This window comes from Bos javanicus, chromosome 22 (genome assembly GCF_032452875.1).
Source record: "Bos javanicus breed banteng chromosome 22, ARS-OSU_banteng_1.0, whole genome shotgun sequence".
NCBI classification, from domain to species: Eukaryota; Metazoa; Chordata; class Mammalia; order Artiodactyla; family Bovidae; genus Bos; species Bos javanicus.
In genome coordinates, this window is record NC_083889.1 from 1,705,368 (window position 1) to 1,723,944 (window position 18,577).

General features: G+C 44.4%; 1 protein-coding gene across 4 annotated transcripts in view; it reads right to left on the bottom strand.

Annotated features, from left to right (window-relative positions):
• The window catches only part of NEK10 (NIMA related kinase 10), a 267,365-nt gene that overhangs the window by 184,985 nt on the left and 63,803 nt on the right, over window positions 1-18,577 (bottom strand). For all 4 annotated transcript variants that reach the window (XM_061395695.1, XM_061395694.1, XM_061395692.1 and 1 more), the window contains 5 exons: window positions 9,846-9,887; window positions 8,259-8,337; window positions 7,437-7,504; window positions 6,002-6,081; window positions 4,598-4,684 (listed from right to left, as the gene is read on the bottom strand). In XM_061395695.1, coding sequence (XP_061251679.1) covers window positions 4,598-4,684; window positions 6,002-6,081; window positions 7,437-7,504; window positions 8,259-8,337; window positions 9,846-9,887 — 356 coding nt within the window. The remainder of the gene's footprint in view (window positions 1-4,597; window positions 4,685-6,001; window positions 6,082-7,436; window positions 7,505-8,258; window positions 8,338-9,845; window positions 9,888-18,577) is intronic.

Below are 18,577 nucleotides of genomic sequence, written 5' to 3' on the forward strand. Positions count from 1 at the left end.
CCATTGGTCTGGCTAAAAACCTACTAACCAGCAAATAGGCATCAAGTACATACAATGGGGACTGCACTGTGCTCAAGACCAAAGAAATAAAAAAGCTCTTAGTCTTCAGAAACTTATCATGTGATTATAAAAATGAGACATTAGGGACTTCCCTCACGGTCCAGTGGTTAAGAATCCACCCTCCATTGCAGAGGGCATGGGTTCAATCCTTAGTCAGGAAACTAAGACCCACACGTTCAGGGCACCTAAGCCTGCATGCCACAACTAAGACCCAATGCAGCCAAATAAATAAATCTTTTTTTAAAAAAATGAGACATTAATACATGATGGCAAAAAACACTGTGATCCAGGGAAATTAAATGCAAAGTGCTCAGTGAACATCTGGAGAATAAAAGATAATGATGGATAAGACATAAGGTTCAACAAATCTCTGAAACATTACGGTGACAGACATTTCAGAGAACCATCCTATCCTCCAGGCTCACACTCCGAACACTCTCCCGGGATGGTGTCATTTATTCTTAAGGCCTCAGACCCTCTCTCTGCCCTACATGGAGAGTTCACGCAAACATCACTCCCAACCTCTGGAATTTCCAGCAAGCCACTTAGGTGCCCCTCAGGCACTCACCCAACTATCTCTAGGCTCAAAGTCCTTATCCTCCTCCGCAGATCAGCCCTTCCTCTCATGTTCCTGATCTCCACAGCCTTTTCAGTTTCCAAGCCAAAGATTGGGAATCCTCCAAGACACCTCCTCTTCAACCTGTCCCTGCAGTGGGGAACCTCCAGTGCCCCGGTTTCCGAGGCAAGCACGGGGGCTAATTCTTCTGTGAGTCTGGCAGTAGCCATCCCCACTGTCCCTCCATCCTTGTGATGTTCAACTATGCTCACGATACAAGCGCCTCAGCCACCCACCTCTCCAACATTCCCATTCTTATCTGGACTCACAATTCTTTGTGTGTGTGCTAAGTCCCTTCAGTTGTGTCCAGTGCTTTGCAACCTTATGGATTGCAGCCCACCAGGCTTCTCTGTCCATGGGATTCTCCATGAATACTGAGGGCAAGAATACTGGAGTGGGTTGCCATGCCTTCCTCCAGGGGATCTTCCTGACCCAGGGATCGAACCTGCGTCTCTTATGTCTCCTGCATTGGCAGACGGGTTCTTTACCACTAGTGCCACCTGGGAAGCCCCCACAATTCCTTTACTTGAGCTAATTTCCATAGCTCCTCTCCCACCCAAACTTTCATGCTCTGACATTCAGAACATATGTGCTTTGGTACACTGCGTTCTTCACCTTCTCAAACTTACTTCACCACACCTTCCCTCCTTGTTCTAAGTGAATCGCATTTTGTGGCTGAATCCCACACCCCATACACTAAAATCAGAAGAACGGTTCCCTCGAAATCCATCTGATCATGCTTAAAATCTCTGAGTCTCCATGATGTTCATGATAAAAGCCACACTATTTAGCACAAACAGCCCATCAATGACCTAGTTAAAGGTGTCTCATCTGTAAAATATGGGAAGAAAGTTACCATTCAGATTAAACAAGTCAACACAGAGAAGTGCTTAGAGCAGGGCCTGGCCTGTAAAGGGCTGGCCAAAGTGAACTCTATTTCTAACTCATCGCCATCTGCTGAACTAGTTTTCTGCACCCCTTCCACACCCTGCTGCGGCTGCACCCACCCACACACGCTCATCTCTTCACATCACTGCACGCCTCCAGGGGGAGAATATTCTGTTCACTTGTCCCTTTTACTGCCCGGACAACTGCCCATTCTTTTAGGAAACTTGGAATGACCTCTTGCTCCAATTGGAGGTGCCCTGCCCCCGGGGTACCTGTCCTGTGCCTTACCGACCACACCAACTACAACATTGGGGTAGAACTGAGGGCTCGTGTGTCTGACCCTCCCCTACGTTGTGCAGCCCTGTCTCACACACTTTTGGTTTTTCAATACCTGTGCAGGGTCTATTAGGTAAATGGCAGATAACCAAATCTATACCAACCACTGCAGTTGGTAAAAGAGGGTTAAATTGGCTTAGAAGAAGAATTCAAGGGATTTACTATGAGTTAAATGTCAGTGCTTTATTGCCTGGGATTTCTATTAACTATTTTGCCTCCTTAGAATATTATGATTTTTTTCAACTCAGTATCAAATGATACTGAACTAAGTATCAAATGACACAGGTTGCAACTTGATAACCTAACAGATATCTGGATAGAGTAAGTTTTCAGGGCAAAATGTAGTTCAAGTGAAAATGATTCATTTTACTTTAGATTCCGTTTTGGTCACGAAATAAGTCAGTAGCTATCTTAGTGTATTTTACTTGCCTTAAGCAAAATAGCTGTCTGAGGAGGCCTTACAAACAGCTGTGAAAAGACAGGAAGCGAAAAGCAAAGGAGAAAAGGAAAGATATACCCATTTGAATGCAGAGTTCTAAAGAATAGCAAGGAGAGAAAAGAAAGCCTTCCTCAGCTATCAATGCAAAGAAATAGAGGAAAACAATAGAATGGGAAAGACTAGAGATCTCTTCAAGAAAATTAGAGATACCAAGGGAACATTTCATGCAAAGATGGGCTCAATAAAGGACAGAAATGGCAGGGACCTAACAGAAGCAGAAGATATTAAGCAGAGGTGGCAAGAATACACAGAAGACCTGTACAAAAAAAGAGCTTTACGACCTAGATCATCACGATGGTGTGATCACTCACCTAGAGCCAGACACCCTGGAATGTGAAGTCAAGTGGGCTTTAGGAAGCATCACTACAAACAAAGCTAGCAGAGGTGATGGAATTCCAGTTGAGCTAGTTCAAATCCTGAAAGTTGAGGCTGTGAAAGTGCTGCACTCAATATGCCACCAAATTTGGAAAACTCAGCAGTGGCCACAGGACTGGAAAAGGTCAGTTTTCATTCCAGTCCCAAAGAAAGGCAATGCCAAAGAATACTCAAACTACCGCACAATTGCACTCATCTCACATGCTAGTAAAGTAATGCTCAAAATTCTCCAAGCAATACATGAACTGTGAACTTCCAGATGTTCAAGCTGATTTTAGAAAAGGCAAAGGAAACAGTAAATTGCCAACATCCGATGGATCATTGAAAAAGCAAGAGAGTTCCAGAAAAACATCTATTTCTGTTTTATTGGCTATGCCAAAGCCTTTGACTGTGTGGATCACAATAAACTGTGGAAAATTATGAAAGAGATGGGCATACCAGACCACCTGACCTGCCTCTTGAGAAACCTATATGCAGGTCAGGAAGCTACAGTTAGAACTGGACATGGAACAACAGGCTGGGTCCAAATAGGAAAAGGAGTACGTCAAGGCTGCATATTGTCACCCTGCTTATTTAACTTATATGCAGAGTACATCATGAGAAACGCTGTGCTGGATGAAGCAGGAGCTGGAATCAAGATTGCTGGGAGAAATATCAATAACCTCAGATATGCAGATGACACCACCCTTATGGCAGAAAGTGGAGAACTAAAGAGCCTCTTGATGAAAGTGAAAGAGGAGAGTGAAAAAGTTGGGTTAAAGCTCAACATTCAGAAAACTAAGATCATGGCATCCAGTCCCATCACTTAATGGCAGATAGATGGGGAAACAGTGGAAACAGTGTCAGACTTTATTTTTCTGGGCTCCAAAATCACTGTAGATGGCGATTGCAGCCATGAAATTAAAAGATACTTACTCCTTGGAAGGAAAGTTATGACCAACCTAGACAGTATAGTAAAAAGCAGAGACATTACTTTGTCAACAAAGGTCTGTCTAGTCAAGGCTATGGTTTTTCCAGTGGTCATGTATGGATGTGAGAGTTGGACTATAAAGAAAGCTGAGCACCGAAGAATTTATGCTTTTGAACTGTGGTGTTAGAGAAGACTCTTGAGAGTTCCTTGGACTGCAAGGAGATCCAACCAGTCCATCCTAAAGGAGATCAGTCCTGGGTGTTCTTTGGAAGGACTGATGTTGAGGTGTTGAGGCTGAAACTCTAATAATTTGGCCACCTGATGCAAAGAGCTGACTCATTGGAAAATACCCTGATGCTGGGAAAGATTGAGGGCAGGAGGAGAAGGGGAAGACAGAGGATGAGATGGTTGGATGGCATCATCGACTCAATGAACATGGGTTTGGGTGGACTCCGGGAGTCGGTGATGGACAGGGAAGCCTGGCGTGCTGCGGTTCATGGGGTCGCAAAGAGTCGGACGGGACTGAGCGACTGAACTGAACTGAAAGCAAAATTGATTTTAGGAATCTAATCATTTATTAATACACAATCTGAAATTACTAAAAGTAGAGCCACCTTAGAGTTTCTTTCCTTAAGGAGATAGGATGTAAATAAATGTAATAAACAAAAGTATTAAAGATGCAATCATGTATTTATATATTTCTAATATATGACCAGTTCTAGAAGTGAGACAGGACTAGAGATAAACTGATATACCTCTTTATTATTTGTTACTTTATATATATTAAATAGAAAATAAATGCAAAGCTGACTTGTGATATTCAGTTAGCAATGTAACATGGCATAATTAGAATAATAACCATCATTTTCATCAAATATAAGACACTGCCATTTTCCCGTATTAGCAATCCTACCTTTTGGAAAGCAAGTCATATTCGTGTAAAATCATCAGCAGATTTTCTACAATGTTGAGCTCACTTATCTTCTCCCTACACTCTGGACTACAAATTGAAAAGTATTAGTAACTATGAGAAATGTCTTTTATTGATACCGCATCCACATGTTTAATATCTTAGTCCTCATATTATCCCAGGAGGAGAAGCAAAATCCAATATGGCTCTATAGAGCGGGGCTACATTAAACGCCAACATTCAGTAAGTATTATACGTCATAAACTTAAATTTGTTCAGTAACAGTACGATGATTAACACAGTCCCCACTGGAGAGGGGGATTCACAGGGTGTTCACTAAAAAGCAGTGAGGAGCATTACTCACAATATCCAAGAAACACAAACAAGCTACAGGTCCTTTGACAGATGAAATAGAGAAATGTGATAATTGAATATTTATACTTAGTTACAAGTGAATATAATTGGGTGCATGACTGAATATTATTCAGCCATAAAAACATGCTGTCATTGTTGATAATGCGGATGAACCTAGAGGACATTCTGTTAAATGAAATAAACCAAACAGAGAAGGGCAACTACCATATGGCATCGCTTACATGTGAAATTGAAAATAAGCAAAACTGACTATATAGAAACAGAGAACAGAATAGCAGGTGTTTACTAGGGGCTGGAAGCAGCAGGAATAGGGAGATGTGGGTTAAAGTGCACACACTTTCGGGTATGAGAAGACTGTGCACTAAAGACCCAACTACTTGGCAACCACAGTTAGTAACACAGGGCTGTGCACGTGAAAGTTGCTGAGAGAAGAATTTACATGTTCTTATCACAGAACCAAAGAGAGAGGTGAAGAGGTGTTAATTATCTTGGTCTTGGTAATCAGCCCACAGTGTATATGTGTATCAAATCTTTACATTATACACTTGAAATACATAAAATTACATGTGTAATTATTCCTCAATAAAGCTGGAAAAATAAAAACCGTGATCAAATGACTGGCATAAAAACATACTTCAAGTTTTTTATTTAAAATAGTCATAATCTCTGAAAGGGTTATCTAGAGTTTTTTAAAGTGAAAAAATATTTAAAAGTCTTAAACATAGAGGACAGAATGAAGAAAGACAGTCAGGGAGATTCAACTGTCAAAGAAATGTGCAATTTGAAAGTAGAAATAACTGAGGGTTGAATGAAAAGAGTAGGTAAATATTTCTGGTCAGAAAAAAATTTTTAACTGCTTTGCTCTTCCAACTTAAATTCTAAAATGATGCATTTCCATCCCATTCCTCTTCAATATATTGATGGCATTTCATGTTTTTATTCACAAATCTTAACTAAGTAGGTAACAAAATAAATTTTGCATTTCTCCTATCTGAGTTGCTACAGCAGCACAACTTTTAAAAATGCGCTCACCTTTCAGCTAAACTAGCCAGAGCCAGAAGAGCACCCAGCAGAACATTCGTATCTCGGACACTGAGTAAATTCACTAATGTCTGAAAAACAGAGTAAAATAAAGTTTAATTATGTAAAAGTACAAGCTTCTTGGACAGTATGTTTCCTTCTAAAGATCATAGATACTTAACCTCAAAAAAGAAGGTTTGTTAAACATTCACAATTCTCAGTTGTTTCTGCGGCAGGCGTCCACCACTCTTTGGACGAGCTCCCTGTATCTCAACAGTCACCTTCTCGGGATTCCTATTTCTATTACTCCTGTTCCTATTACATTTTCAGAGTCCCCCAGCGTGTACACTCAGACACACTTCAGGCCAGAGCTGCAGCCTGTACAATTGCAAGGCTGATTTTGGGTTTCCACTATGTGAACTTTCCCCTTTGTGACCTCATGCACTTTACATGGCGCTAGCATTATCTTTGTTTCTCAGATCCCATCCTCTTTTTTTCCTCTCACTTTTTCCTGTCTTTTTTTCTCCCCCCAAGGTGCATGGTATATGGGATCTTAGTTCCCTGAATAGGGATTGAACCTGCAGCCCCTGCCGTGGAAGTTCAGAATCCTAACCACGGACCACCAGAGTAGTCCCTGCTTTCTGTCTTCCAACACAATGTTTCCCAGGCTCCAGTCACTGACATATCATTTCACAATTTTTGTCACATGGCACCCTTAACACTAACTTAATGTTACTCAAAAATGTTCTTCAAATTCTGATATTAGTGAAATATATAGCTTTTGAAATAAAAAACGCTAACCTGTATATCACTAAGAATCAACCTCCATAAAATGAGTAGCATGTGCTAACACTTTTAGACAACTTTTCCCTAATACTTGCTGAATAGTGGCTTCCTGGGACACCGAAACTCACAAACTATTGAAACCTGGCTTTAGGCAGCTACCATCTAAATGGCTCTGCTATAAATATAAATGTAGTGTGTTTTGATTAAGCCTGCATTCATTCATCTTGAAATATGTATTTGACTCACAGGTACTAAACCATCTTATTATGAGATTAAACCACACGAAACTGACCTACAGACCATGGTAATTCCCTATGGTTCAAACTAACATGACTTCTGTGCCAAACTAACATTCATTTATTTGTAACCACACACCTGGGGTCAGTTTATGTATAACAACATTTAAATTAGGCAATCAAATTAGTTGATTAAGCAATAAAGAATTAAATAGCATAAAAAAAAGAAGTTTCAGAAAACCTCTATTTGCTGTTTCTAAATTTATTCTTTAGGTGGGTTAGCAGAGATTGGCAGTTCTAAGCTAGGTCAGCAAGTTTTTGAATTATAATTACAGGTGGGTTGGCTTGACTACAAGTGCTCTGGACCCCGCACATGAATCATCACCCCGTGACACTGAAGCAGGAACTCCTCTGGGACCACTCACCTTGTGAGCTCCGCTTGTGGTGACCCATTCTCTCTGGTCTCTGACAGCAGCAAGTTTTTGAAAAATATCTAAAAAGAAATGAGATATTTCAATGAGGGATTTGAAGCTTACAGTGGAGAAGTGCTTCAGCTTCCCAGGTGGCACTAGCTGTTAAAAAAAAAAAAAAAAACACCTGCCAATACAGGAGACCTAAGAAACAGGGGTTTGATCCCTGGGTTGGGAAGATCCCCTGGAGAAGGGCACTGCAACCCACTCCAGTATTCTTGCCTGGAGAATCCCGTGGACAGAGGGGCCTGGCAGGCTACAGTCCACAGGGTCACAAAGAGTTGGGCACAACTGAAGCGACTTAGCATGCACGCAAAAAATATTTTTACCAAAAGTTGCTTTCATGGGCTTCCCTTGTGGCTCAACTGGTCTGCCTGCAATGCCGGAGACCTGAGTTGGATCCCTGGGTTGGGAAGATCCCCTGGAGAAGGGAAAGGCTACCCACTCCAGTATTTTGGCCTGGAGAATTCCATGGACTCTATAGTCAATGGGGTTGCAAAGAGTTGGACACAACTGAGCGACTTTCACTTCACTTGCTTTTATAGAAGTCTCCCTTGCGCTAAATAAACCTAAGCTTGTGCTCAATGAAAGTCTTTTTAAACATGAAATTGGGCTTTTCAAGATAAGAATCATGATCTAAAATCTCCCCTCTGGGTACATTTTGCCACTGAGCATAACAGTTGGCATGGGCTCTCAAGCCCAAAGCTGTGTGGGGACCCTCCTAAGTATTCAGAGTGTCCCCTCTTCCCTGCCGCTGCCTCCCGGGGCCGCGCTCACACGTCATGTTCACCAGCTTGTCCACGCTGTGCTGCGCCTCCCCGTAGCCGAGGTACCCGTGCGCCACGATCTCCATGTACTGCGGGGGGACCAGACAACAGGTGAGCTGAGGAGAGGACTCCGAGAGCACACAACAGGAGTGGTAAGCTTGTGTACTTCTGAAAATGAGCTGTAGATGGCGCGACAGGGTCACCAAACAACGCTCGGTGCCCCTACGCCGGCTTCAGGCAAGTGCAGAAGAGGATGGGTTCTGGGCTTTCGGCTTCCCTGGGGTGCCAGAAGTGGAGGGCAGGACCTGGAAAGACTGCTTAAACTCTCAAAAGTCCCAAGATGACTCATAACTCAATAAATCTGTGTTGCAATTTAGCCTCCAAATATAAGATACAAGTAAGATACATGATACATAATATACAGTACCTAGAATTTTAATTCTTCAATGTATCTTTTCATTAGAATTTTTATAACACACTGCATAATCCCTGGAGAATCCCAGGGGCGGGGAAGCCTGGTGGGCTGCCGTCTATGGGGTCACACAGAGTCGGACACCACTGAAGTGACTTAGCAGCAGCAGCAGCATATATTTTATTGACCTTATGTTTTATAATATCCTAAATTACATCTAACCAGCATACAAGTTGATAGCAATAATTAGAATGAAATGTATGGGATAGTCTGAAAATCCCTCTCTGTTAGTAATTGTAAAATTATAAAAGCTGAGAGTAATAAGAAATAGGTTCAGAGAAATATATACATTTCTGACATTTTAATGGAAGTAAAATGGATAGAAAGATCCTTTACAATATAATCTTAAAAAGGATTATTTCATTAAATGAGCTAAACCTCTAGCCAATTTAAAAAATTTCTTCAAGATAAAAACTAGATATTATCTATTTCCCAAGAATAAAAATAATAAAATAGGTTTACTATTAATTGCCATTTAATCATCCACTGATAATTTAGAATAAATTTGCAGGGCCATGGGTTATTATGAGAATTATTCTTTGCATACACGCTATAGATTTCAGGAGGATGGGCTGTTTCAACTATTTCTATACCTAGAAATTTTGTTTGATTGTATTAATAAGCCTAAACATTGGGCTGGCTCAGCATATTTATTCAGCTCCTTACCTTCCCTCAGTAGTTAGCAAAGCAGAAAAAATACATGAAGATCATTCCTCACAGTGTCATTTATTTCCAATATTTTAGTGAGCACAGTAATTCTTTATTGTGTGAAAAAGTTATGAACATCCTCATAGCCAATATTTTCTTCTGCCAGCTTGGTGTGTGCACTGCTGAGGCCCAGGGCCTGCCAGCCAACACCTATTTATTTTCTTCACTCAAAAGACAGGTGACCCTTTATAAAACTCTCATTTCACAGGTGGGGTAAAGTGAGCCCAATCAGCCAGGAGAAAACAGCCCAAGTCCCTCCCTGCTCTGTGTGTATCTTGTATACTCACGACCCTAGGCTTTTCTCCTTGGCAGGCAGCTATGTTGCAAGAGACCTCTCTGTCACACACTGTGGATCTCTGCCCGGAGGCACAGCACAAAATGGAAACGCAAGACCAGCCACCACAAAAGAGATCTTACCTGAGCTAGGTTTTCAATTCCACCCAAGCTATGAAGTATTTCCTAATAAAATAAAACAATGGAACAGACATGAAAGATGAGAATGGAGGGGGAGGGATGTATTTTACATGCAATTGATTTATTAAGTCATGAGTTTGTAACTATTTCTGAAGGTCCACATTTGAATATAAATATGGAAAACTTTAATGCTTGTCATTCATACTATATTTAAGATAAACTTAATAGATATGGGCTTCCCTGGTGGCTCAGCAGCAAAGAATCTGCCCGCAATTCTGCCTGCAGGAGCCGCAGCAGACATGGGTTTGATCCCTGACTCAGGAAGGTCCTCTGAAGGAGGGCATAGCAACCCACTCCAGTATTCTTGCCTGCAGAATCCCATGGACAGAGAAGCCTGGCGGGCACAGTCCATGGGGTCACAGAGAGTCAGACACGACTGAAGTGACGTAGCACATGGGCACACATTAATAGATATGAAAGTTGGGTTGAGCTGAACTGGAAGTAAGAGTGCAGGTTGAGTAGAACAGGAAGTAAGTAACTGCACCCCGCGTCCTCACTCTATTTACTTCCTCCCATGTCATCATAAAATGTCAGAGCTGCAAAGAGCTGTTAGATATCTCTCCCTTTACCTCCTCATATTACAGAATAGGAACACTAAAACCCAGATAGGTAAACCATTTTGCCTAAACAACAGAGTCTGGATAAAAATCCAGCATCCCTGAATCCCAGGACTTTCCTCTCGGCCCCTGCCTGGTGTGGTCCATGAACCAGCAGCAACAGCAGCGTCTGGAGCTGATTAGAAATGCAAAATCTCCTACTCACCCCAGACATACTGAATGACACTCTTAGTATCAACAAGATCCTCAGGTAACTCACATGCCTGATAAAATCTGAGCAGCATTGCTGTAGCAGAGTAGAAAACAGGGCTTCTCCTTCAGATGATGTGGCTAATGATCTTATTAAACTCATACCCTGAACAAATGTAAGGATAATCATTGCAAAATATAGATCTGATACAGATCTTTCAGGGCTTCCCATGTGGCTCAGTGGTAAAGAACCCGCCTGTCAATACAGGAGACATAAGAGACTCAGCTTCTATCTCTGGATCAGGAGGATCCCCTGGAGGAGGGCATGGGAACCCACTCCAGTATTCTTGCCTGGAGAATCCCATGGACAGAGGAGCTTGGGGGGCTACAATCCACAGGATCGCAAAGAGTCAGACACAGCTGAAGCGACTTAGCACTCATGCACCAATTTCCAATAAGAAGGCACTGCATAAAACTTCTGAAAAGTGGTAAGAGAGAGGGTGCTGGGAGTTGTGAAAGGAACTGGTTTGGAGCTCCACTAACAGCCAATGCTCTCAGGCTACTCGCACTGATGTTTATCTTGGGATGAACGGGTTTCAGGTGGCTCTACCTATTTAACGCAACATTGACTCCTCTCTCCTTACCTACTGTGCACACAAGGAAGTTATTTGAAATACAAATATTAGCCATTGTTCCAGCTCCGGAACGTGTCTGGCAATGAGTACATGAGTATGTATGAGGGAATGATCATGTGCTACTGTGGAGCTGCCTGAGCAGCTGAGGAAAAGGCTCAGGGGCTCGAGGCCTCCTGGGTCAAGGGCCAAGGTTTCCTTAATCTGTGTGAAGGGAATCTGGAAACCACACACCCTTGTTCAAATTAAGAATGAAGGTATATTTATAACTCAATTAAAATAGTTCTATGACCACCTACTAATTTGAATTCCCATAATTGCTATTCACTTTAGAAGAGCTGCTGTTAAAGAAAAGAAGGATACTGTATGCATTGCCACTAATTATGATGGACATTTTATACACATAAAAATTACATTTTAAAACCACTTATATTTTTTCAGCATTTTCTTTTCCGTTCCTGTTAGTAAGATCCCCAGGTTAGGCTCTGAAGGAGACACAAATATATAGATGACAGAGGTTGACTTCACTGAGCTGCAGCCAAGGAGAAGGTAGACACACAAATAACTGGAATTTAAGATAGATCTAGGTAGGTGTTTTAAGAAAGTTATGGGGCTTCCCTGGTGGCTCAGACGGTAATCTGCCTGCACTGCAGGAGACTAGGGTTCGATCGCTGGGTCAGAAAGATCCCCTGGAGAAGGGAATGGCAACCCACTCCAGTATTCTTACCTGAAGAATTCCATGGACAGAGGAGCTTGGTGGGCCACAGTCCATGAGGTCACCAAGAGTCGGACATGACTGAACGTAACACTTTTTCATAGTTGAAGAAAGTTATACAGGAGGTGCTGTGACACCCCAGAGGAGGGACATATAATAGCCTGTGAGAGGACCACGGAAAACTTTATAAGGCTGGTGGCCTCTGAATGGGCTTAGAAGGATGGATAGTTGTGCTGAGGAGATGTGGAGGAAGAGAAGGAAATGAAGGGGATTCCTCCAAGCAAAGAGGACAGGAGGATCAAAAGTGCACAGAAGTTGCATAGAAAGAACATCAAGATGTTGTATCACTATGAAAACCAACTCCCTAAATTTATGAAGGGAATCACTGGGGATAATGTTAGAAAAACAGAGTGAGATGAACTGTGGGAAGACTTGAACATGAGCCTGAACTGAACTTTGCATTTGAGCCTGATGGACACGTGTGAACAAGGGCTGATCAGACTCAGCTGTGGGGACTTCCCCCCAGTCTTGAAGGAAACTAGAGAGGGACGGGCATGGAGGGAAGCCCCGCAGGTTGGCAGGCGCAGAGAGAAGGGAGTGGACATGTGGGCAGTCTTGACATGGTCTGAGCAGCTGGACATGAATGCCAGTGGAGAAGAAGGGTGCAGAGAAGAGGCTTCAGCGTCTGCACAGTGAGGTGATGGGAGGCCAGGACAGGATAAGCCCAGGGAAGAGGGGGACACAGGCTGGGTAAGACAAGGAGGTAGAGTCCGACACGCTGAGCTGCTGGCGGTGCATTCAGGTGATGGAAGAACAACAGGCCTGGAAAAGCGCGCCGAGGGCAGAAGACTGAGATCTGGCATTGTTGACATAAAGGAAATTTAAATGTGAAGCTTGGGAGATGCCACCAGGGAGAGACTCATGTTTAAATGACTGGTCATGGTCATTCTTAAATGTTTACCTTGGCAAAAATATATCTATACAATCATCGGTGTTAACAGTATGGAACTGATTCCATGTTTCCCAAACCCTGTCCTGGGAATAATGATTTTATTCTGTGCAATGAGTGGTATTAGGTGTTTGAAATATTTTTATGATCAAATAGTAGGTCGAACAGAGTGTAACAAATTATTTTATTACAGAACTCCTCTGAGCTTTAACGTGCTGCCGTGCACCACAGTCTCCAGTAGGAGGAGCCGCCCATCTTCCCTGCATACGGTGGGTGAGACACACCAGCTTTTCACAGAGCACTCACTGGGTCCTGTGAGCGCCGTGTCAGAAGCACTGTTAGGAAACACAGGAAAAGAAGCGAGGCTGTACCACCACTAGAAAATGTCATTGCTATGCCCTCAAGTAGTGACCCACCATTTACTAAACAAGCCATGGGACAACCGGAGAACAAGACCACAAGGCAGCCTCATCTCTGGGCTCAGCAGTCCCAGCTACCGAGCTGAAGAGCAGACAGGACTGCGCTCCTCCCCGGCACGGCCTGGGCTCTCAGGACCCGGCTCTAGACTTCTGAGCCTAGTGACCTGGAGACAGTTTCCATCAATCTGGACAAATGTCCTTGCTCTACCTATTCCCAGAGTTTCTCTCTTTTTAAAAACTTGACACAATAATATAACACTGATAAAAACTACAGAACAACAGCGCGCCCTGCGACACCACTCTGGCTGCCGTCAGTCCAGCAGTGCGTCGCCATGGCAAAGCGTCAGGGCCCCGGACACGCCGTCCCTGGTCGGGCAGTCAGCAGAGCACTGAGCTCCGAGTGCCACGTCCTGACCCGCCGCCCACTCCTCTGCAGTCAGCAGTCCACACTGCTCATCCCTCTATCGCAACCGAAGGTTCCCTGGGCCTGACCAGTACGTATCTTTTCAGGTGTGTTAGGAACTACTCTTCTAAAGGCTTATAAGGGGAAAGGAAGCGTTTCCTGCCTTGGAGTCTGGAGGAAAGGTGGTGTCACTGACAGAATCTGCAGAATTCGGCAGTTTGCAGGAGCGTCAGGATGGAGAGACTGAGTGAAGTTACTGCATGTCCCGTGCGCAGTGGGCTCTCGAACACTTTGGCCCCTGTGTTCCTTTATATACTTACAAATTACTGAGAGTCCCAGAAACCTTCTGTTTATGTGAGTTAATCTATGTATATTTACCGTGTATGTGTGTATTCACTCAGTTGTGTCCAACCCTTTGCAACCCCATGAAGTGCAGTCCACCAGGCTCCTCTGTCCATGAAACTTTCCAGCCAAGAATACTGGAAAGGGTTGCCATTTCCTCCTGCAGGGGATCTTCCCAACCCAAGGATCAAACCCGCATCTGCATCTCCTATGTTGGCAGGTGGATTACCTGGGAAGTTCTTTATATTTACCATATTAGAGATAAAAAGTGAGGAATTTTTACAACACAAGAGCACACAGCATGTGTTCCATCAGGAGCGAGGGTACACCATCATCACATACCCTGCGGCCTCTGGAAGGCTCCACTGCATGCTCGTAAGAGAGTGAGAATGAATCACACTGGAGCATCACCTTTAAGACCATTTTGACCCTGTGGGACCCCTGGAAGGGTCTCAGAGACCTGTGAGAGTCTCCAGACCACCCTTTGAGAACCATTATGCTACCATATCATCCCAACAAATACCTGGAAATTTGGGACTTAAATAAGGGGGAAAGTCTCAGGCTGGAAACATGCTTGTGAGCAAAGAACAGCAGCAACAAAATGACTGGTGAAGCCAAGAGCTCAGAAGATAGGGGAGCCTATAACAGAGACAATAGCTTTGGGGAAGGTTAACATTTCAGGGCTTCCCCAGCGGCTCCGAGGTAAAGAACCTGCATACAGGAGACACAGGTGACTCGGGTTCGGTCCCCAGGTCAGGAAGATCCCCTGGAGGAGGGCATGGCAATCCACTCCAGTACTCTTGCCTGGAGAATCCCATGGACAGAGGAGCCTGGTGGGCTATAGTCCATGGGGCCACAAAGAGTTGGGCACAACTGAAGCAGCTGAGCACAGAAACAACATTTAGGAAGGCAGAATTTTTAAAAGGAGCAAGTAAACAGCACAGAAAAACAGAAGGTGATGAGGAACAGCTGGAGGTTTTCAGGATCAGTGAGAGGAAACAGAAAGTGTGGCAAGGGACGCAGGCTGCTGGAAGGAGGCTGGGGTGCGAGGCGGGCTACCGGGCCATACAGCTCCGCGTCTCTCTATTGCTGTGGCTGATGGAGATGTAGGTTAGGAGTTTAAGGTGGGGTGATCGGGCCATACAGCTCCACCGTCTCTCTATTGCTGTGGCTAATGGAGAGGTAGGTTAGGAGTTTTAAGTTTTTCCATTTATCGTTGGTAAGCAACGTGCTCTGACAGCTCACTGTAAGCAGCCTAGGTAAACTTTATCCTGCTTGGAACTCCAACTACACTTGAAATCTCTGAACATATATCGTCCTTTAATTATGAAAAAGGAAGCAATTTTGTCTTTAAAAATGGCTTCTCTTTCATCCCTTCCACTCATTTATTTCTGGAACCTTCATTAGGCATATACTGGAGCCTCTGGGTCAACAGATGCTGACTGGATCATGGCCTACGATGGCCTTTTTAAATGACTTCCGAGAGGTCTTGGTGCACAATACGCAAGGAAAAGCTCTACTGCACATCAGCTGTAAAGGAAAGCGAGTGAGCTGCATATAAATAGTCTGACCTTTCAATAAATGCAGTAATGAAGGTGAGATCAAGGCTTGAAAGGATAGTGTGTCCTGAAAAGGGCACTTTTATGATAAGAAAAAACAGAAAGGGAGCCACTGACACCGTAATAAAGACAACAGATGGAAGGCTGAGGCTTGGCAAGGAGGAGGGTGAAAGTGAAAGTGAAGTCGTGTCTGAGTCTTTGCGACCCCGTGGACTGTAGCCCTCCAGGCTCCTCTGTCCACGGGATTCTCTAGGCAAGAATACTGGAGTGGGTTGCCATTTCCTTCTCCAGGGGATCTTCCCAACCCGGGGATTGAACCCGGGTCTCCCGCACTGCAGGCAGACGCTTTATCCTCTGAGCCACCAGGGAAGCCCCAAGGAGGAGGGTATTTCTTCAGAAATAAGAAAGGACGTAAAGGTGCATAATCGCCTGTCAATGCAAGAGCCACAGAGATGCGGGCTGGATCCCTGGGTCGGGAAGATCCCCTAGAGCAGGGCATGGCAGCCAACTCCAGTATTCTTGCCTGGAGAATCCCATGGACAGAGGAGCCTGGTGGGCTACAGTCCATGGGGTCACAAAGAATCAGACACGACTAAAGCGACTTAGCATGCATGCACAATGGTGCATAATAATCCAAACATTTCAAGCAACAAAGAAAATATGAGCATTCCTACTAGAATGGCCTCGGTTTTGCCTGTAAAACAGGTAATGCTGCAATCTAATAAGAAGACCGGGGTAGGAGGGGTGTGTGTGAGAAGCGGACATGGTCTGGGGCGGCCACTGTGGATCATGCAGCACTGATCACGGATTCACCAGGAGAGGAAAGGGAGGCCTGACTGGGACATTTGTGGGCACAGGTCACAGTAAACCCCAGCGTGGCTATGACTTCGGCCAGAAATTCTTGGCAACTCAACATGTTAAACAACTGCTCTCGTTTGTGGACAGAGTGCCAGGAGGAGAGATTCAGGGAACACCTCCTTCTATGGAAAGGCTGGAAATCAATGGGAGATCTGGTTTAATGCATGCTTTTGTCATAAAAGCCCCAAAGCAAAGAGGTCACAGAATTCTTTCCTTTAAAAAGCAATCCAGTCAACCTTGTTCCAGCCCATCAAGAACTGGGTTAAGAAAGGGAATACTTTAGATGAAGATCAGCAGAGTATGACACAAGAGCCATCAATTCTCTGAGCAAACAGCATGTCTAAGGCAAATATTTTGCTAACTTCTATAAGTCCAAAAACTAAACCTCCTGTTAAAAATCCACCTTCTTCCGTGAATACTTATATTAATACCATATACAAGCTGTTCTTATCCAAGCTGAGGCCTATGGGGCATAGGGCAGGGGGTGGGGGACAGTGTTAATATGACTAGGAGCCTAGGGCCAGGGGAAGAGGGGGCAGTGACCCAGGCAGAGTGGAGCACACACCACCTTCACCAGCATGGCCCACACAGCTCTGTCTGGGTGGTCACAGGAGAAAAGGAAAATTCCCATCAAACTCTGAGCAACCAGGACAGAAAGGTTTTTGAGGAATGTCACATATTCAAATAACTGGTTGACTGAACTACAACAACACAAAGCCATCCTAGAGTACGGAATGGGGAAGGGAGCAACTCTTCTAAAGAAAAGAGCGAAGCTACCATGAGTCCCAGGAGACTCAAACCAGAGCAGGTTCATCGCTGGCTAGCAGCAGCACACGTTGTTTTGAGTGCTGAGTTTGGAAAAGATGGTTATCAGGGTAATGAAAGGAAATATGCCCTGATTCAAATAATAACTTATCAGTAAAGCTGAATCCAAAATAAATGTGCTTCAGAGTGGTCTGAGCATCCCAGTAGCTTATCAGGATGGGGCATAAAAGGAGATATCTCTCAGGGAAAAAAGCAATCTGTGAAAATGACTGAAGCATGTAAGAATGACAAGACTGCCCTTTAGATATTAAATGCTGGCAAGCAGAAACAATAATGGCTCATTAGCAATTTGGAGACTTCTCCAAACTGGTTGGGCAGTGGTTCCCGCAACCAGTAGCATCAGCGACACCTGGGAACTTGTTAGAAATGCAGATTTCCAGGCCTTCCCCAAACTTACTGAATCAGAAGCTTCCCTGGTGGCTCAGACAGTAAAGAATCTGCCTGCAATATGAAGACCTGGGTTCAACCCATGGCCGGGAAGATCCCCTGGAGAAGGAAATGGCCACCCACTCCTGTATTCTTGCCCAGGAAATCCCATGGCCAGAGGAACCTGGTGGGCTACAGCCCAGGGGTCGCAAAGAGCCGGACACGACTGAGCGGCTAACACTTTCACTTTCAGGTGCCAGCAATCATTAAGTGTTCCGCGTGCTTCTGATATACAGAAAGTTTACAAACTTTGCTTTATAAAAGCAGGAATCTTAGCAGCTGGGTCTGGAAGGAACAGCTTTCACAGACCAGGTGGTGTCAGGTAAGTGCTTGCTACTCAGAGTGTTGGCCATGGACCGGTGGCCTCAGCGGAACCTCGGGCCTCAGTGTACACCTATGGAATCCACATCTGCACTTCCAAGAGCCCCAGGTGATTCCCTGTGCTTAAAAGTATGATAGGTACTAACCCAGAGACAGAATGCTCAACTGACTAGTGAGAGGCGGGGAGACTCGCTCCAGCAGACGCCTCCTCTGGGACAAGCAGGAGCCCTGTGCTCACCTCTAACTCAGGCTCTGAGGTTGGACTCCGGGGAGTGCATGGCTCTGGGGCAGCCACCATGTATAGGCCTGGCTGCTCCCCCTGTCAGCCCTGGAGCCCCCTAAGGAAATCCCCACTTGTTGCTGCTCACTTTGGCCGCTTGGCATCAACATGCTCCAAAGTATGGCCCAGTGTACCCTTCTCCAAGCTGCCTATGGTTTAAAATGCCGAGAGACAATGCAAACACAGACCAGAAGTCAGTC